The sequence below is a fragment of the Gossypium arboreum genome, chromosome 1 (genome assembly GCF_025698485.1).
Source record: "Gossypium arboreum isolate Shixiya-1 chromosome 1, ASM2569848v2, whole genome shotgun sequence".
Classification (NCBI taxonomy): Eukaryota; Viridiplantae; Streptophyta; class Magnoliopsida; order Malvales; family Malvaceae; genus Gossypium; species Gossypium arboreum.
The window spans coordinates 104115863-104137957 of NC_069070.1; the positions used below are offsets into that span (position 1 = coordinate 104115863).

General features: G+C 31.8%; 2 protein-coding genes across 3 annotated transcripts; both read right to left on the reverse strand.

The window, feature by feature from the left end:
• Nucleotides 1–533: 533 nt before the first annotated feature.
• Nucleotides 534–4213, reverse strand: LOC108480979 (peptidyl-prolyl cis-trans isomerase FKBP53-like). The gene is made up of 12 exons (XM_017784138.2): nt 4071–4213; nt 3912–3979; nt 3575–3807; nt 3350–3492; nt 2783–3125; nt 2421–2603; nt 2073–2288; nt 1655–1868; nt 1394–1481; nt 1123–1164; nt 961–1009; nt 534–885 (listed from the first exon to the last, which is right to left on the reverse strand). Exons 1-12 carry the CDS (start codon nt 4081–4083, stop codon nt 804–806), a joined length of 1674 nt encoding a protein of 557 aa, XP_017639627.1. The 5' UTR covers nt 4084–4213; the 3' UTR covers nt 534–803.
• A 1665-nt stretch (nt 4214–5878) lies between these two features.
• Nucleotides 5879–21877, reverse strand: LOC108482922 (uncharacterized). 2 transcript variants are annotated; one of them, XM_017786026.2, is made up of 21 exons: nt 21375–21877; nt 20893–21034; nt 19476–19807; nt 18771–18852; nt 18409–18688; nt 17421–17479; nt 16966–17055; nt 16404–16495; nt 16150–16248; nt 15945–16022; nt 13501–13585; nt 13324–13382; nt 13120–13189; nt 12851–12942; nt 10966–11028; nt 10790–10856; nt 9102–9365; nt 8615–8731; nt 7651–7803; nt 6696–6838; nt 5879–6257 (listed from the first exon to the last, which is right to left on the reverse strand). In XM_017786026.2, the coding sequence occupies exons 1-20, from the start codon at nt 21782–21784 to the stop codon at nt 6743–6745; spliced, it is 2730 nt and encodes a 909-aa protein (XP_017641515.1). In that variant the 5' UTR covers nt 21785–21877; the 3' UTR covers nt 5879–6257; nt 6696–6742. The 2 variants fall into 2 exon arrangements, with proteins under 2 accessions (XP_017641515.1, XP_052885838.1); XM_053029878.1 differs by having other exon boundaries at nt 5879–6838; nt 21375–21876.
• Between the last annotated feature and the right edge of the window lie 218 nt (nt 21878–22095).

The following is a 22095-nucleotide window of genomic DNA, read 5'->3' on the forward strand; positions in this document are numbered from 1 at the left end:
TTCATAAATAATGTTTAGGTGAAACATAAACATTAATTAAATTGAAATTTTAAAATTTTTAATCATTAAATAAAATTATTTTTTTAAAAGAAAATTCATTAACCAAATCAAATTAATTTCGTTTAATTTGATTAAATTTGATCAATTAATCAAAATTTATACATGTTATTTTTGCTCTAACAAGAAAAAATATATACCGACAATACGCTCTTTTAGTTCAAAGAAATTTGAAAAAATAAAAAAAAAACAAAAACAACAAATAACTAATTGCTAGACTAAATTAAAAGCAACATTTTAAATATTTTATTTTATTTTATTTTTATAATATTTTCCTTTGAATACATTTAGCTTATACATTTAACATAAAATATGACAATTAAATTGTTAAAATATTAATTATATTAATTGTTAAAATATTAATTATAAAAAGTTATAAAATAGTGTAAAATCACCTAGATCTGAATCCCTTCATTTTAATTAAAAAAACACTGATAATTTTCTATTAAAAAAAGAAAAGAAAAGCACTATGATAGTTCAGGCAATCAAGAGTCTTGCATATTAATAGGCATAAATACATAATTTTCAGCCATGGAAAAAAAGAGGAAAGAAAGTTTTACCGTATACAGCCAATACTATATATTTTCACTTCCAATCATATCATTATAAAATCCCAAGTCCAAAGACAAAGTCCAACCTCATTTACTACTGCACTTGTCATTCTTTGAAGAATTAAGGCAAGTATGACTAAACAAAACTGGTGCATGATGCCAACCAATTACCTGACTTTTCGATAAAAAAAGAAATTACTTGACTTTAACCAATTCAATATCAAAAACCAGCCAGGAGTTTGGTGGAATATTCTCACTTGTTCCTTCATTTCTATAACTGCAACACAAACCCAAGAAAATTGAACATAACAAACAAGCTTGGAGCACTATTTAACAAAATTGAATTGCATACCTTACTGAAGGAGGGACAATGAGCCTACGTTTGCCACCAATTCGCATGCCTAGGAATCATCATTATTTAAACTCATTAGATATAGAATTCAAAGTAAGGGTAATTGACATATTCAATTGGTTAGCAGATAAAAAACTTCAGAAAAAGAAAGGAAGTTCATACCATCAAGGCCAACATTCCATAGTTCTTGAACTTTTTTCCCACCTGTAATAGCAACATAAAATGTCCAACTTAAAAACGTATGCATTTTGGAAAGACCAGCATTTAAATAAAAAACATGCCCGCCATCTCTATTAACCAGTCTCCCTAGAATGTAGAATGCCGGTTGTCCATACAAAACAATGTAATATGATAAGGAATGGAATTAGAAGACTTCTTAGAATCAAACACTGCAAACTGCGTTTGCAAAGCAAGACTGAACAAAAGATGTTACCTAGACGAAACTTTAAGTGTGCTTTGCCAACACTAGAATCAAATACTTGCCCACTCTCCTTCAATTTTCCAGTGTAATGGACACGAACCTGGCATCAAGAAAACTTTGTAAATAATTTCCTTTAGCCTAGCATGGAAGAAGATACAAGTAAAGCATTAATTACAAGAAATTGAGTACCTATTCATTCAAGTCCAAAAAACCACCACAAAGAAAATTCAGAATATCATCACAATATATGACAGAAGAGAAAATCATACGTGCCTTTTTACCAAGAGAAGCTATTTTCCCATCTGGTTTCCCTATTTCTAACTCTTCAATGATAATTCCATTTGACAGCTGAATTTCCTTGTCATTAGCGTTCTTAGCCCCCATTTCCACATCAGATCTCTTCTTTTCATGGGCTGGTAAGACAGGTTGTTCCACCTTCATAGCATCCCCCTCCTCATCCTTACTCCTCCTCCTCTTTTTCATCTTCCTAGAATGATTTTAAGAAAGGAAAGTAACAGTACACAGTTAAACTCCAAAAAATAGAAAATGAAAAAGATTGGAACAAGAAAACAATATGATATGGTAGCAAAGCCAACTCAGGCATCCAAGAGAGATTATAAACTAGAAATGAAAAAATTGCAATTACAGTATGGCTATTCACAGTCATGTGTATCAAAGGATAAACACCTACTTGTCATTAACTTGGTTTTGATTATCCCTATCCTCCACATCTACATCCTTGGTCTCGGTATAATTTGAACCACTTTTGTGCGTTTCATCCTCTTTGTTAACATTGTTTTCAAGTGTTTTCTCTTCAAATTGTTCTTTTCTTTTCCTCTTTAGCTTAACTCCAACTTCAGTATCCACTTGACAGGAAGCCAGCAAGAGATTATCGTATTTACATTTCCTGCAGTAACATATCAGATAGAAGTTGTGACTTACAAGGCAATTTGCTTGCAAAGGATACAACCACACAGACAAGCATGGAAACACGGATTTCCTTGAGCAGATAAATCTTTAAAAAAATAATATCACGAACTTGTTACTGGTCAGTTTCTTATTTTGGTCATTTTGCTCCAATATCACTTCTTCAATCATGCAATGATCAGCTTCCAGTAATCCTTCCTCCTTTGCCAGATCTTCTCTTTTCTTCTTTGGCACTAAAGCATTATCAACACGAAGCTCATGCTTTTGTTTTCCTCCACTCCTATTCCCTGATTTACTGCAAGCCAATAAGAAAATCAAATGCAGGCAAAAATAATGAACAATGAAGCAAACAACCATATCTCAAACAGATGATGGTTGGCACCCATGGATTATCTTCTCAAAATAGTTAGCTTAGATATTGCATCGAATTTCATTATTTGTTTGATAGAATTATTTGTCATAAGGCAATCATACCATTCAGGCTCAACACCTCTCACAGCATTAGTCCCTTTTAACATGGTAACATTATCTTCAATCTCATTGTCACTACGGTTATCTGTTTCTTTCCTAGATTTTTCCTCCACATTGGCTTTCCCACTCTTTGATGTGCATTTTCCCCAAGACAGTGAGGAGATAGGCAATTTATCTTCAGTTTCACTTTCCAATACTTCCATAGCAGCAACACCACTGGTGAAATCCTTCTGCGAAGAACTTTCCTCATTTTCAAATCCACTGTTCCGGTACTTCTTCCTAAGCCTTGTCTTAGGCCTTCCTTTGTCACCCTTAGGTATCTTTAAGTCTGCCAGTTCTTCATTTGCTGAAGTTAGACAAAAAAAAAAAAAAACATTTAAATTAGAAAACGACTTCAAATGTATATCTAACCAAAACTAAAGATGCTTGTCACCTAAAAACAAAAAGGTAAACTTAATATACAGATGATGGAAACAGTTTCTCTATGCAACTGTAAACTATTTAAAAAGATAAAACCAGATTAAGGAAGTGAAAACTGCCAAGAAAGTAAAGTAATGTAGTGAGACATACATTCTGATACAGCAGAAAAATCTTGAGAAGATGAGAGGACTTGTGGTTCTTCATCATCAATAAAACTACCACCATATTCACTTTCTTCACTATTCTCGGATCTTTCTGTTTCTGTCCCAGCAATATCCTCCCCATATGATTCTCTGAGCAATATAGTTAATGCAAACGGTAGGAAAGAACTCCAAGAACATGAAGTAAATTCAAAACATAAAAATAAAAGGATACGATTCATCATTATGATGATTAAGGGAAGAAGAGGACAGATAGTAACCAGTAAGATGAACAGTTCGAGGGCCAATAACAGAAAAAACGACTTCATCAGACTCCTCAAATTCCAAATTGAGTTGACAACACTCAGCCTTATCAGGAAACAAACTGCATAGAAATACAGGCATCTTATTTCCCACATTACATTGAACTATGCTTTTCTTTATTCCATCACCCATTCCTAATGTCGCCTGAGAAAACATATTTATGTTTATTTTCTCATCAGATAATGAAAATAAGCCATTAACACGGGAAAGAAAGAAAGAAAGAAAATTGGAAATTTTATTGATAGTACCTGGGATAGATGAAGCCTTCCATTGAGAGGTGCATGAGTGAAGGGTTTCCCAGGTTTCACTTCAGTTCCTACAAAAATAGAAAAAAATGTTAAGCTTACTTCACTTACAAAAAAAAAAGGAAAAAATGAAGAGAAATGAAAAGAAGAAAAAGAAGTAACCCCAGAAAGCCATTGAAGAGCGAAGAGATTAGAGAGGTGACTTCTAAGAAATGGAAAGAAAATTTAGGTAAAGCCTTATTTATCGTGTGAGTTGCGAGGGAAACTGAAGGCTTTGAAGCGGCTCAGCACTCGGCAACCCTTGTTAATTTAAAAAGAATAAAAAAAAAAGGAAAAATGGAAGAAAAAGGAAACGTGGCGGCAAAAGGAGGGAATGATAAATAAAAGGGATTTTTATGATCGGATTTTTACGGTTCTTTTTTTTTTACTTCAATATAGTGAAAAAATTAATTAAGTATTAAAATAGTTATGACTATGAGATATTTTCATAATAATTTTCCGGTAACTTTTATATTTTTCTCAATTTGATTATTATTTTTAAATAAATTTAACCTAATCTTTTGAAAATAGTTAATTTGATCATTAATTATTTAAAAGGTATTGAATTACTGACTTTTAGCGAAAATATTAGCCAAAACTTTAAATTTTTAAATATGACCATCCACGTGATAATCTATGTATAATTCATATTATTTTTTTCATTGTTATTAATTTTTAGAATTTATAATTTATTTTTATTTTTAATATTTTGTAATGATTAAATTATTTATTAAGGTGACAAATAAGACAAATAATGTTACACATCAACATAAAGTGCATATGAATTTGTCATGTAAATTGTCATACTAATATCATTAAAAAAAATAGTGTTTTAATCAACATTTCTATTAGAAAAACAATTTGACTAATTTTAAAATGTTAATGGTCAAAATTTAGCTAAAAAAAAGTTCCAATTTGACAAAAAGGTAAATATTGAGAGTTGATTTTATCATTATACCTAACTTTTTTGATTGAGTACATTCATTTTCATGGGTGTCAAGTTTCCTTATTAATATTAAAATGACAACATTATGATCTTGACAATTATGGATTTCGAAATCATTTTGATTACTTTTCAAGACCTTCTTAACAATATTATATTCTTTTACAAATGCAAAATTAATTTGACTGCAAAGATCAAGCTCTCATGAAAGTCAACTTCGAACCATCTTATATCATATTAAATCCAACATCAAAATCATATTATCTTAAGTGGTTTGAACCCTTTCCCTTCTCTTGTAAATTGTATAATTTTTCATTGCATCTCTCAACTTTCTCAAACATATACAAATCCTAAAGCATTCCAATTACCTCCAAAATTTTCTATTAATTACAACTAAAAGCCCAAAGGTAGTCTTAAAAAACGTACTCATTTTAAAAATTGATTCAATATTCATTATATTCAAATAAAAAATTATCTATTAACTACAATTGGAATTATATTCTAAAGAGATCAGTTTTAAAATCATATGCCTCAAAATTTCATGCACCTTGGAATTAAGGAGGTGATCAGAGAATAGGAATAATTATATGATTGGATTCGAATAGATCTAAATATTATATCATTATTTAAAAGCTACTTTTACATATCTTTTATACTTATTTAAATAAAAATATTTTTAATATTTAACTTATTAAATTGAGCTGAAAATGCTCAAGAACGAACTTATCATCTAAGTAATTAACACATTCTTTTTGAGTTTTGAAAATTTTATATATTCATTTTATAACTTTCTGAATTTCTAAAATGATTTTTTATTTTGAAGTTCTTTTGAAATTTAAAGTGCTAATTTTCATAATTTTGTGAAAATTTTAAATTTTAAAATAAATTTTAAGATTTTTATTAAAAATATATATTTAAAAAGATTTCTTAGAATTTATTATGCCTTTTAAAAAGTATTCAGCTTTTATAATTACCACTTGAACAAGACTAAGGGGAAAATTGAATTAGGTTATCAGATTACTAAATTAAAATAACATATTTAATCCTAAAATAAACAAACAGGGTATGATACAACTTAGAGACTAAATTTTGGGTTTTACAAGACTATCGAATTTCTAAACGTATAGGCATAGCATCTTCAAAATATCATTCTTTTTCTTAAATAAAATCCTCCACCTGGTAAAACCTGAGTGCATTAGGAAACAATTTTGTTTTAGTTAGAAAGGGAACTATTCTTTCCTTTTCTTCCTCTGACTATCGACTTTCACATCTTAAACTCAGAGCCCAAGCAAACAGGAAGGAGAAATTAGGCCATTTATATAACTTGCAGAGTTGTATAGCCGTTGTTTTATCAGCCATTTGAGTTCCTATAAGAAAAAAGCATAACGTGAAACAGCAAGTGATGTACTACTGCTTGCTTATCTATGATTACGACTAGTGTTGTTGAGAGCTCAAGGTGCAATCCAAGCACTAAAACCCTTACATTGCCCGTGGCCAAAAATATAAAATAAATAAACACTAGAGTGAAGATGCAATATGTATAAATGTCTCTGTGCATGTGTTAACAAGTACTATCCCTTATCTTACTAGTAAAGGTACATCCAATAAAATAATGAACTTCAATTATGCCTATCAATTAAAATAAAAAGAACCTAGGGCCATGGCACCTTTGTTTTCTAGCACTAAGACACAAAACATGAGCACGCCCAGGCGCACATCCTGATAACACTGATTACAACTGCAAAAATTTAGCCTAAACCAAAAACATAAATTCACATAGTGATAAAAGAAGGCTGCAAGCTTACCCTCAGAAGTAGAAAGTAAATCCTGCAAACTTTCTGAGTTCTGACTTTTAACTAGCTGTAGTCTCTGCCTGGAGCTTTATCTTTACTTCATCAAGGCAAGCTTCAAGCTTCCTGAATTCTTCGGTGTCTGAAAATATCCCAGCCTAAAAAGTGCCACAATTCTACCTCATCAATCAGCTACTTACAAAATGACTAGGGAAAAATACTAGTTGATTTTTCAAGCACTAGAGAGTAAAAATCGGTCAAGATTAACTACACTTGAGCAACAATATTTTATTGCAAAGTCACTCCGTTTCCATTTGTAAACTTAATATTTAGTTAATTGAACTGTTTGGATTCATTACAGATTTGGTACCTAAAGTTTATAAGTTTTGCATTAGGAACTCGAACTTTCTTTCATCCATCAACTTGCACATAAAACTGGGATTGTTAGTCAATGGGTGATATGTCAAAAGAATCCAATTAAATAATGATATTTGCATGTTTTGTTGGCTATTAGAGGACAAGTCATGCATTTCAAGTCACGTGTGCAACTGCAAACTGATGTGCGGGAAAAAAGATTTGAGTACCTAACTAATAATTTTTAAAATTTCAATTAAAAAAAGGAATTTGGAAATAGTTTAGGTACCAAGTGTGTAACTAACACATTGTTTGTTGACATTGCCAAATTAGGAATGTTAAACATCTATAACAAAAGACAGTTTTCTCTCATTGATGTTATGATTCAAAATATCTTCAACTTAAAACTTAAAATGAATCAGAAGGATGAATAACGTGAAGACCTACAGCTGAATCAGTAAAAATAAATTACACGAAAAAAGATACAAAACTAGTTTTTAACAGTGAGCAAGTCGCAATTATATGAAAAAGTGAGAAATTTAGACTAAGCTAGAAAGCACGGAAAAGGTAAATGCAGCAGCAACAAGATCCATAAACCGCAAAACTAACTACTTGCCTGTTTTAGAGTGTTCTTCAAGTGCATCTCAGCAGTATGTAGTTCTCGACGACTATTGGTAGAGGAAGAAATATCCATGTAAACCTCACAAAGATCCAATGAGGCCTGTGCAAAGCTTTTAAACCGGTCTTCATCTTTCCACAAATTAGATCCCTGAGAGAGAGAGAGAGAGAAAGAGAGAGTCAAACTCATGATGGGCACTTAAATCCATTTATTTAGAGATCAACTATAGGATGACAAATTTTGTTGCACACGTCATTATTTCATTAGATTAGGATAAAAACCTATGCATGAAAGAACAAAACAGGAGAAAGCAAGACAACCAAGACTGAATAGACTGCTGTTGTTGTCTTCATGGTTCAGAATTACATTCAAGGTCAATTCTGAATAATAGCACATAAGGCACAAAAGACGATCTCCAAATAGACATATAACTCAGATAGGCATTAATTACTTTTTCCTACTCTTTCTACTGATATACTATAAAGAAAAGGGGGAAGTAATCATACTTGTATTTTAGTCCTATCTAGAACCATTTTATTGAGAACGAAGTAGTTTCAAGTAGGAAGGGCAAGGAAAGGAAGAGGCAAATGTAAAATGTGGTAGCACGAAAGGGGGATAAAGTCCAAAGCCAGGCAAATCAAAATAAAATGTATACCAGAAGTCTTCAGCATCCAAGCATGCACTTAACCTCAGGCTTGTTTAATAACAAACTTTAACTTAGCTCAAACTAGGCTGTTTTCCAGAAAGCAGAATTCCTCGAAATTGAGCTAAGTTCCATAACTTAACTATCATGGCAAATTTTTGCCTAATTTCTTTGCTGCTTACTTTTGACACCACAAAGTCAGAACATAGGTCAAAAAGCACATCATATACTCTTCAAGGAAAAGAATGTTCTTGGCAAATTATAATGCTTTAAGTACAACAGCAGAATATAAGGCATTGTAAATGTTAATGGAGATACCTGATATGATCTAACTTGCTTTAAGAGTGCTTCACAGCACATTGTGAGGTCACCTTTAATTCTGTGCCACCTTGCATATAAGCCCCACAATTCTGGCCGACTTTCACTCCGAACTATCTGTATCAGACAAGTCATATACATAAGGTATAGTGGCAATACTTATTACTGTTTCTGAATGGATAGCTTATTTACTTCTTGCATATCTTAGATCTATCTACAAAGAGAGTAGCCTCATTTCAATTAGAAACACACATATATCATCATATAGACATAAATTAGCCAAACTGACACAGTCCAAGTAACACCTGCATAAAGCATTATGTTTTAAGTACAAATTCATCTGACCACGAATTTAGAAGTCCAGTGATAGGTGCTGAGCATAAGAATCCTATAAGGAGACAACTTTTGATGCCCCGCATGAGAGAGCTTAGCAACACTCTCAAAGAAGGGAAAATAGCAACAAAACAACCATTAAAGTATTGGAAACCTGTTGTAGAATTTTTCCAAGAAATTCCAACAAATGCTCATTTTCTCTCAATCTTCCCGCATTCTTCTCAGCATTTGCAGATGGATTAACAGAACATGGAATTGAATCAGAACTGGTCTGACTGGGAAGATCATCATCATTGGTTATAGCAGGCAGTCTTGCTGAAGTCCTTTCCTCCAGATATTGCATGATTTTCTCGAGCAATTCAACATCAATTCTCTTATTATTGGTCATATTTAACACCATCTTAATAGCTTCAAGAGACTACAAAAATAAAAAGAGAGATAAAAGACAAATAGAAGTATATTCATAATTAAAATTGAGATTAATAGTCATTCAACTGAAGGCTATTTGAGAAAAAGCTCACAGGCTGAGAATCTTGAGATTACAAACCAGAAAGAACAGTAAAATTTTACATTTAAGCACTCCCTTTTATGTGCAAAAAAAGTTTATCTTAACATAATGGCTCATTCAAACTCACAAGTTATTTTCTATCCCATTCAAATTCATTTGCATTTATACACTTGAGCCCATACTAGTTCAGAATTTAGCCTCTTAGACAACAGGAAAGATTCATATAGCTCATAGACACAATGTGGTGAAAATTGATTACAGTGAACTGTCTTGTAATTTATAACAAGTTATTACAAATAAGCTTGTTTTTCCTGGGTTCAAAGAACTGGAAAAGGCAAATCTGACTAGAATGACTGACCCATACAGTCTGAAGCTTAACCTAATTTGACTCTTTAAGGATTTGCATGGCACAGCAGAAAACTGAAAAGATCGAAAATGGGAAACAAAATGGATTAATTTTAGGTGAGCTACGGTAGGAGAGAAAATCAAGAGGAAAGAAAAGGGAAGAGGATGTTTTCTTTCCAAGCCCACAAAATCCATCCATAGTTGGTGGATGAAGGGAAAAAAATAAAGCATATTTAGATAAAACCTGTCAATGTAACTGTTTTCACCAGATCTGACAAACAAGTAATCCATAAACCCAAGCAGTGGATGGAAAAACTTAGTTCCTTTTCTCCATTTTTCCATATTTCATACAAAGCAAATGCACAGAAGCAAAAGCATATTTTCCATCCTACTTTTGTCCTCTCTCCAAACATTTTCCTCTCCACCCTCCATGCAAAGCCCAAATCCCAACAACCCAAACCTGAATAAACAGAGAAAAAAACCCTCAATAAACCAAAACCTGGAGAGATTTTGATTGAACATGAACTTGAGGTAACCTAGATCCAGATCAACCAAAAAATGACTCTCAGCTGAACCCCAAATGACAACATGAAACCCCTGTTTTTTTGGTACAACATGAAACCTAAATCAAGCATAATTTATATTTTTATTAAAAAAAAAGATAAATAAACTACAAGTTAATATAAAAAAATGACCCAAAATCAAACTCAACCTCACTGATTTCAATTTTAAATTAAACTTGAATAATCTGAAACTCAAAATAACCAGCTAATAATAGTTAAACGCTATAAAATGTTCTCCACCATCTGCATAAAAAGGCCAGAAAAGTTCTCCAAATATTATATCTTCAGACGAATCAACCAAAGCCTTCCAAGAAGGGCCAAAGAGAAGATTTGCTCAATGTTAAACCACATTGGCTATACTAATATGGCTAATTATTACCACCAAAATAACACCTCAAAACCAAACAGCTTAAGCAAGATTATTACCTGACCAATATTGCCAACATCAAAAGAAACTTGACTGTAGTTCTCCCACATCTGCCAGCTATCTCGTCTGTCACCAAAGAAGGTTGTCGGTACCATATAGCAATAAACAGAGTGTTTGAGAATACGGTCTGGTGTGTGCATAATGTGTGATTGAATCAAGGTGAAAAAAGCAGTACTTATATTTCAAGGCCTCCTTGAAGGCAATAAAGGACTCTTTGCTCTTCCTCTTAATCATATGCCTGCATCGTCAACAGATATCAAATAGATAAAATTTACCATGAACCAACGCTAATATGATTGAAAATAACAACACAAATTCCATCAAAATTTGGAAAGGAACTATGATGGATAAATTCCCACACACAACGAAGCAGAAAACTCAAATAGTGATATTTGATGCAGATGCAAAAAATATGAAAACATAGTTCAGTAAAGATATCTCTCAAAAAGCATCTCTAAGCTACCAAACAAGCCTAATGAAACTTGAACTTGGCTTGGCTTTAGTTCCATAACAAACAACTCTTCCTTAGTATGACTCCAGTAATAACTTTCTTAAATAGTAGCTACAACCAGACGAAAATATTTAGATGTATTCCAGTCGTAAGTCTATATTTCCACTTCAAAATGTCACTTCTACATAGTAATTTTACCTTTTGCAATTACATGTGGCACAAATATAGAATGTTAAGTTGCTTCTCTTCACTTTCTACAAACCATCCATGTCCAACATGCATATAGAGGACATAAGAGTACAAAGGTTCGACACTCCAAAAACTTAAAAAAGTTGAACTACCTATGTTGGACGCATACTCCTATCTGAGACTCATCCCTAAGCCAAGTAATATAAATTGAAACCATTCTATGGTACATGCAATAAGCAATTCACCTATGTTTCCATAATTCATTGAGCCTATTTTTCTTTTCTCACAAGCAGAATTTTCAAAAACACATACATATAGAGACAAGCATGCACACAAATAATAGTAATATCGAATATTAAATGGGGCCAAAATGTACTCCCTATTCTTTCTTTTGATAGGACCGAAATTCTAATGACATGATAAAAGGGTTCATCATCCTTTCTTTTCACTATCTTTTCCTATATGGGAATATCATCAGTTATCTTGTCATATCAATTATAAACATTATCATATTAAATTGACATATCTGCAGTGCCCAATCAAGAGTTGAACGGTCAGGGGGGGGGGGCAAATATTATAAATTTTCTTTAAATCCTTTATATTACCATTTAAAATAAGGTATATTTGTATCCCCACCACCTCCCCCCCCAAAAAAAAAAAAAATTAACAATCTTAAACTACCTTAAAAAATAAGGTATATTGATGTTTAATCCTCAAGATTTTTTTTCGTATTTTATCCCTTGTAAAGTTCATAATTATAAATTTAGTAATACTTTTGGTCTAAACCTCATTCATTAATATTAGTTAAATTCTTTTTATTTTACTTTTTAATCAATCAAGTAGGTGCATTTATGTTAATTGCTAAGTTAATCAAATAAATTTATGCAAAATTTAATCTTTAAATTAGAATATAATCTTTTGACATCAAGGCATTATTAATTTTTTACCTAAGCAACATGATCTCTGTTTAGGCTAGTTCAAACTAAGGTACTACTTAATAAATTTCATTATGTTTTGAATAGTAAAACAAGCCACAGGGTTAACTGGAGCCATCCTAAAACAGTTCTGGGTAAAAGGTTATAAAAAATTTTCAGAATTCACTGTACACTGACCTGAAACCAGAAGCAGGTAAAAACTAAAATAACCAATTTTCATTAAACCAGTTAATTCATCTAGACAATGATAATAATCCATATTTAAGACGCATGTATAAAAAAAAAAGGAAAAAAAATGAAGCATACAGAAAAAAATGCCAAAGCTGAAAAAAAAAAAAAAAACCAGCCCCTATTCATTTGAGAAATTCCAAACACAAATCATCCTGTGAAAAAAATCAGTGATTGGCATTGCCAGAAGAGAAATGTACGAATATCTTGCAGAAACAAATGAAAACGTATGACAGATGAAAGAGAAAAGAGCATACAAACAAGCAATATTATTCCAAGCCTCTCCATTTTCAGGATCAAGTTGCACTGCACGAGTAAAACCATCAAGGGCTTTTTCAACATCCCTAGCCTGTACAGCATGATGTTAATGGTAAGGTTAAAAGCTTTAAAACAGAAACAAACTTGCACAAAAAGAATCCATTTAGTTATATACACTCTAAGCGAGCAAAATTGGTGTAAAACCTAATAAACAGATCAACAAGTTTGCCTAGCACAAAAAGCAAAACAGAAATATCAAGTTGCTTACCTTCAATGCAGCAGCACCTAGTGCAAACCATCCATTTGAATACAACGAATTCAAGGCCAAGGCAGACTCCCTGAGTCAATTGTAATCAGTTTTTCAGCCAAATGATCCTTTTTGTTTTATGTCCAGCCAAATCAATTATAAGCTACAAAAACTAAAAGTCCAATTGTAACAGAAACAGCAGAAGAAACAATGAAGCAGATATACCATAGGATCTTAGATTTCTCATACTCTCCTCTTCCATATGCATTATAGGCAAGACACCGCTGGCACACAGAGAAGGAAATAAAAAAAATTAAAAAATTAAATTAAAGACCAAATATAATAATACTAAAACAAGACATACTGAAACCAATTTAACTATAAGAAACATAAGCCAGTCACCTTAGCTCGTGCTGACCTATCATTTGAAACTTCCAAGGCTTTCTCATAACAGGCATCACTATGTGTAATATCACCCAATGAACACCTACAAATTAAAAATTACATTTTACCATACATTACACTAATTTTAGTTTATATACATAGGTGCATATTTACATATTATCATATGTATATAAAGCGTAAAACAAAAATAACAAAATTAATTCGTGTCCACCACGGGCAATTATAGCAACTAAAACCCAAGTTGCCATAACCATCCATTTCATTCGTGAGAAAATCCAATAAAATTGCCTCTACTAGTTATGTCAAGACTAGTGAACAACTAGGTGACATCTTCAAAAAAGCTTTAAATGGTTCTAGGATTGACTATATTTGTAACAAGCTAGGCATCATTGACATATATAATCCAGCTTGAGGGGGGGGGGGGTGTTATAAATATAGCATGTAAATATTTATTTACTTTATAGGGCTGACTTTAGATTGCTTGATTTTAGCACCAAATTTGACTTGATTCTAAAGATATGATTTCATTCTCTAGATTTGATTCTCTAGGTTGTATATATATCTACTTATTGTACTACTTGAAACATATAGTAAAGAGAACCCTTTTCTTCTTCTCCCGTTTTGTTCTTTCTCTTGTATTTTATTTTGTTTCTAACTCTTTGGATCACAATAGTTAGATGACCAAGAAGAGTAATACTTCTGTATTTTCTTATGATTTCTTAATTATTTGTTAGAGAAAATAACTCATTTAAAACTATCACACACTTCATGCTACTAAAAAGGCCAATTTTGTGATTCATTTTACATTGAATAATGATCTTACAAAGTGTACAATTAGTTTTTCGACATAATAATTATTTTCAAAATAATTAAAATGCAATATACCACTTTGGATACTATATTAATTAATTACTTACCTCCAAGGTAAACACCGAAAACAACCATGATAAACCAAAAAACATATACAACATAAAACCATAATAAAGTGACGTGATTCAGGGGGAAACAACAGAAAATCAATAGAATTAGGGTGAGCAAATGGGTAAGAAAGCCTCTAATTGGTGTTGCATTTTAAAATGCAATAAACCATACATAAGAGTTATAAAAAGCCTCTAATTTCTCTCTATTAATTCAAAGGAAATAATTATATCATCGGTTGTAAAGTTTATAGCTTATTTACACTAGATTTACTTGCAAATAAAGTTTTAATCCAAGCCCTAGGTTAAAACCCAAAGATATATTATAATCTTAGCGGTCCATAATATTTCTAATAATTAAAAATATTACTGAAATAAAATGTACATAAATAATTAAAATATATAGGTAATTGGCTTTAATATGATTTTCTGTAATGTCTATAGTTCACATGATTAACTGTCTCTAAGACATTTTAATTTTATTGAACAATTAAAATAGATGTTGCATTTTAATTTTCATTATTACATAACTGCAAACAAAAAATAAATTTTAAAAAGGATAAAATAATTAATAATGAAATCAGAATTAAATGCAAAAATGTCTACTCGATGTGCTTGTTAACTTGGTTATTGATGTTTGCTAGCAGAAGCACAAGGAAGAAATGGCTTTTTTATACAAATATATCTTTTTATTATATATCAAAATATCAATACTTAAAAATTAATTCTCAAAATGCACTTTTTTCAGCATGAAGGAAACACACATAGATGGCAAGTTCTGAACATAAAAATTTTACAGATTTTGCATCTAATGCTTGGACTCATCCTTAAATTTACATGTTCCAAGAGCTCTCTTCGCATAGATTGGAACTCAATAAGCGAGTTTCAAAATATTTTTAAATTGAATTTTAGTTTTAATTTTAATCTTTTTTATTCACATTGGAACTTACCAAAGCCAACTCGGTTGACAAGATACAAAGACTTAAAATAAGAAGTTCAATTAATTTTACAGTATCTGAATTTTAGTATATAAAAGAAATATGTATATTATAGAAAAGCTAAAAAACGTGCTTGGATATATTAAAGAACATAAAATTAAATTGCAAACGTTTTGAAAGACATAATGCTTGATTTGACTTCTATATAGACTTGTTATGTTAGGATCGGTATTACACTGAAATCAAAATTAAATGTGAAAATGTATTGTTACCCTATATGGGTGTTGACTTTGTTATTAATGTTTTACTTTGAGAAGGCAAAATAGGCATTTGGAAATAAAACCTAAAAATATTTTTGAACACTTATAGTTAAATGGCAAACATTTTGAATAACATGATGCATTATTTTACTTTAATATAGAATTGTTATGTTATAAGCAGTATTACATTTTAGCTATTTGTTCATGTTCATTAATTATGATTTTTAGCAAATGTAGAATGTAAACGTGGTGACTGACATCTTTAGCCTAGGTACAAGCATTTGTAAACTGAAATAAAAGGAATAAAAATAGGTAATCCCCCTTACCATAACTTTGGGTCATTTGGCCTCCTAGACAGCTGCTCCTTGATGAGTTCAACAGCAGCTGCTTTCTTCTCTAATTTGCTGTTTAAGCATATGCCATATCTCACATGAGATTGAAATAGGAAACAGAGTTCCAAAAAGAAACAAAACCATGGATAAACATAGAAGAAAAGGTAACTCAAAACAGAGACGCTATAGTTCATCATACCTGTAGCAGTATATTAGATTATCCCACAACTCTAAATCCTCAAAGATTTTAAGCGCCTCTCCAATCAAGCCACAACTAACTAAAATATCACCATATTGCCTGAAATTACGAGGAAAAGGAGAAAAAATGAATAAAGAAACACTGCAAGAAATTGTTAAAAACAATCAGCTCCATTAAAGAAGATAAAATACAAACTACATAAAACAAGATTGTAAGTATGATGCAACTTAGTGCCAAAAAAACAAAAGATTTACTTCCGAAGAGCAGGAATTGTCGGGATATAAACAGAAAAACAAAAAGGAAGCCTCAGTGGAACCCCAGGTGAAGGCTTATGAATACTCTCAACCTGAAATAGTGCAAAATAAGTATGTTAAAAATTGAAATGGGCCCCAAATATACTAGAATTGAAAATCTTTATGCATATAGAGTAAACTTAAGAAAAGAAAAGACAGATAAAAGAAGCAACAGCTTATAAACACCCGAAGTCAACTTCTTAGAAAAAAATCTTGTTCAATGTCATAAAAAGCAACTCACTAAGGCAAGATGCATGATTAGTTACTCAACACAATGGTAGAAAGGATATAAAATTTTGGCATTCATCACATTATTTGAAGTAGTACAGAGTATCAAAAACTATGTATGCATACTGTAAATCAAAATAATATGTTCAGTAGAAATAAATGTTAAATTATTAATTGGACATTGTGATTACAAAATCAAACATAAGCAAAGATAAAGCAGGGAATAAAATGACAAAGCCACACCATAATTTTAAACAAGGCCAGAAAAGCATCAATACTTGGACACTAGTATTACCAAGTTATACATCATCTCTAGAGCACGCTGCTTGGTGCGACTGCGAGTTGACTCCCAACGAATTCGTAATATGTTACAGAAGCACTTCAACTGAAACAAGTTCAAAGCAAGCAGCAAACCAAATTAAAGCTTAAGATCATTTCAATACTGAACAACCTTCAGCATTTAGAAAAAGAAAAAACTAATAGTTCATCTTATACATAATGGTGATGGTGGTTAAATCATCTTTATTTAGGACAAGCCACTATCACTTGACTATCTTGACTACATTTAGATTGCATATTCAATTCTGACATGCTTATTTCAAGGAAAGCTACTTTTGTAAAGCACAAAATTTTCGAGGAATATAATTCACATTTCATCCAGTTAAAAATTAAAGATTAAAACCCCAAACAAACTTGTAGACAAATTTTTTTGACACAAATAACTGGATACTCTTGCAATAATCAGCTTACAATGAAGTATGATGATTTTTGAGAATCAATCGCCTCAATATATGGAGCCATATCCCAACCTGAAACAGACATAAAACAGTAAATTTTAAATATGTATATTATGAAAAAAAGAAAGCCATGTAGACATTTACAATCACTGTCCGATAGTTAGCAAAGAAAACAGACATAGAACAGAAAATTTAAATATGTATATTATGAAAAAAAGAAAGCCATGTAGACATTTACAATCACTGTCCGATAGTTAGCAAAGATAATAAAAGTAATTCCTATTTACTAGGCATTAGTCTCTAGTTTCACTGATATTTTGTTTCTCTTTTTAGATAAGGGGATATTACATTTATCCCTTAAATTAAGGGATTTTATTTTGTGCTGCTAGGATTAAGGGATTCATTGGTAGATTCTTTTCATACTTATAATTCCAGTATTTTCCATAATCAACAAATAAGAAGAATCCGGTTTACTTTTTTCTAAACTTATATGATATCAGAGCTATAATAACAACACAAAGGTATGTATGATACAGGAGAGATAGCTACAACTTAGTATATGCCTATAGAGTTCCAAAAATGGTACATCAATGAAGAGTACCAATAATGCAATTATTTTGCTTTTCCCACAACTAATCTAGACTGAAGATGAAGGGGAGCAAAATTAGACATCAAAAACTTCTCTAAAGCTTAAAAATAAGTTTATGAAAGCTTTAAGATGAAACTTCTGTAGGAAAAGAACGAGTAAATGATAGACAAATAAATAAATTGTTTGTTCTTAATTATTTCAAGTAATTTCAATTTGTGAACATCTTTTACTCTTTAGTGACCAAGCCAAACAAGCTAAAAATTGTGAAGAAAAAGGAAGTATAGCCTAGAGAATAATATCGCCTTAGCAAAAGATTTTATATATCATGTTATAATATAGATAAATAAAAGAAAACCAAAAGCAATGCTCATACCAGCAAAAGGTCCAATCCACTAATATTTTATCCCCTTACCTTGCATTTCACCATGCGGACTACTCTTCTCAATCAGCAGGCATTGTGCTAAAACCACTGCCTGCTGGGCTGTTGTTAAAGTGGACACAACACAACCACACTCATTCTTTCCAAAACCATTACCATTCTCTACCAGCTTTGGGGTCATATATATGTCAGATGCTTCACTGACATTGGGACCAGTCAATTGCGTGTCAGGAGCTATGGAAGTGTTTATATCACCGCTTACTGATTTCGAGCTTGTATTTGCAACCAATATCATTTGTGCCTTTGGTTCTACCTAAGGAAAAATAATTTTTAATATTAAGGGTAACTGAATGATAATTCACAAAAGGCATTATTAAGACCTTCTCAACATTTACCTGATGTACAGTACGTAAGCCAAGAATACCAGTAACAGAGAGCTGAAGACCAGCTGCCATTTCAGCTGACTCCAAATCTCGCCTGAAATGAGCAAAATGAATTCAATGAATAAAAGTAAGCTTGAAAACCAAAGCACCTTATACCAGTTGGAACTTCAGGCCATGCATCTAATAATCATGGTTGGAGAACTTAAAAAAAGTTTGAAGAGAAAAATTGCAAAGCATAGAATCACCTACAAAGCGAGAATATCAGGCTTCCAATATTTTCCCAATGATTGAATTACTAGATTTCCCTCTTCATATTTTACACATGGCATAAAATGTTGACACTCAAAATAAAAAATTTAAGCAACGACCATGTCTAGAGAAAAGGTATGGCCCACCAGGTAAAACCTGTTAAAAACAAATATTTGTTGAGTAATACCACAAATAAATATTGACAGGCAAAATATGTCATTTGGAGCATGCTAACCTCTCAAATTCTGAAGCATGCAACAAAAAATCAAAACAATGAGAAATTAATTGATGGAAAAAAAAATCACATGGGATGGTAAAAAGGAGGGATAATCTTCTCCAGTGTAAATAAGTAGCTCCACACATGTATGTACAATTCCATTAAGGCAAGATTTTTTCAATATCTTTTGAATAAAAATCAATAAATTTGTAATAAGCTAATCCAATAGACCATGCTTACAAGAAACTCACCTACAAGGATCAAGTCTGCCATAAATATATTCTAGCACCCCTGCTTCTAAATGAACCATTGAAACAATTGTAGATGCTTCCCCATCTTGTAATTGAGCACCCCAGTAACTTGTCACTTTTTCCAAACTTCCAAAATGACCTAAAGTTTCACCCTTAAATACTTGCAATAACTCAAAAAGGGAAGAAGACCGCTCATCCAAAATTTGTTGATGAATAAGTAAAGCTCTAAACAGCCACCATGAAATGCTCCTGATCTTAAATGTGGACATGAAACTTGCTTCAAATAGTAGATCACTTGTCTTCAGGAGCAACATTTTGGCAAAAACTATGTACTACAAAGCAGACAAAACAATCTTAACTAAATTTATAGAACTCAAACTATAAAGTAGAAAACAAGAGCATCGTCCAAAATAACACAACTAGATCCTCAAACAAATGGAATTCGAGGAACAGATTTCAATTCTCAAATTTTATACAGGGCACATGCGGGCATTATTAATATAATTAAGCTTACCTAGAAAGCAATTCACTTCTATAACGGATAATACTATGAGTTTATTGTTATTTTTCTTATAATGATTTGCATTTCACCATCTGCTTCTGTTTTAAGAAAAGGCAAAATTAACTTGCAAACATCAAGGAGAAAAAAACAATGAAAGCCTAATACTCTGTACCAGTTAAAATTATGGGAAGTTGAGAACAAAAAGACTAAAACGGAAGTAAAAAAGAATCAGTTTATTTGAGCTAGTATACTAGTTTGGAAAGATGGAAAAGCGCATGGAAAGAAAAATATTGTTTCATACATTGCTTTGTAGTTTGTAGAGTTGAAACTGAAAACAAAGATATGAAACCCCATTATTTATCGCTATACCCCCGTAGCTGGACATAAAACAGCAAACATATATATATATATATATATATGAATAGCACTGTAAATTACCAACACTCAACTGACATGCCTCCCATTTTCTCTTCCAAAATCTTTCCAATTGGAGATTATCTTTTTTGTTAACATGAAGATAGGAAATACTTCCATTTTTTCTCCTATCACTCTTCTCTCTTAAATAAGCATGAGAAAACAAAATCACCAAAACTTTTTCCATCTTCCCACTCCCGTATCTTATCAAGCAAAACAAGACTCACCTTTATTATCCTACTTGCTTTCTACTATGTGGCTAGAAAACTGAGTAAATAACTAAAGAAAGGGCTAATTAAAATATAACAATTATTTAAAGAAGAAGATTCATCTAATGCTATAATTCTTCAAATTGCTCTCTTGCACTTAGATACCCCAATCTAAAAGTTTTTGCTCATTGCTTCAAAAGTGAAAAGCAAACAGTAAAGCAGCAACAAGCAAAAAAATTAACATTATTTTATGAAATTGGAGGACAGGCTTAAGAACTGATAATATATATACCTGAAGATAACAGAACTTGCCAAGCAAGTCTGAGCCAGCAGCCATGAGTTGATTCCTCGCCCAATTTTCCCATTCCACCATCTCACTTCCTTCCCACCATACTTTCATTGGTAGTGGACGCTTTGGTAACCTATTCACCGGCCTAGTTTTTAAATTCAAAATTTATTTTAAGAAAAAAAGGAAATGAATTAGTTTTAAAATAAAAGAAATAGAAAAAAGAATATTCATAAACGATTAAAACCAAACATAAAAACTAAATACAATTCCAATTTTAACATAATTCTTACATAAAAAATAAACACATTTTCTTGTTTTATTAAAATGCATTTTTTTTGTTCAATTTTCAAGAATATTGTTGGATTTCATATCAAAACTCAGTTACTATGATATATATATTATTCGGAAAGTAAAAGGAGAGTAAAAGAGCTGCAGACAAACGGTAGCAGTCACTTTTACATTTTACAAGAAATCGAAGGCCTTACCCAGTCAAATTGCATTGAATGAACCAGAATAAAGCGGCCACAGCAACGCACACAACAAGAAAAATCCTACAAGCTTTTTCCGCATCGTCAATGGAAGGTTCATTGATGAATGATTCGACTCGGTCTAGTAAGTCGGAGTAAACTCGGTCAGGCGAGAGAGAAGAGAGGTCGGAGTCGGGGGAGGCAAGGACGAGTCGTGCGGCGTCCGAGGAAAGGGCCCCAAGGTAGTTCCCGGACTCGACGGAAGTGAGGAAGTCGGAGATAAGAGCGTGGAGAGGAGGAAGGGAAGCAGCGAAACCAGAAGGTTGGAGGTGAGAAGAAGGATCAGACGGAGGTTGACAGAGGGTGCAGCGAAGGAGCCTTAGCTCATGCCCTCGTAGGATTTCTATTTCGCGTTTGGCCATGTTCATTGAGGTACTGGAGTAAAAGCCAGAGAAATCCGGGGTTTAAGGGTTTTACAAAGTAACAATAAAAAATGGCAATTAGCTTCTGTTTTGGTCACCAATTATTAATTCTTTTGATTTAATTATTTAAATTTTCGAAACAATTTAATTTAATCCTAAATCTAAAAAATTCAATAATTTTAACTTTCTTAAATTAATTATACATTAAAAAATTCCAGTTGGTTTAATCCAATTATATAAATATCATATTTTAGATAAATATATCATATCATTCAATTACACTCCTCTTTAAAAAAATTAACAAATTTTAAAAGTTA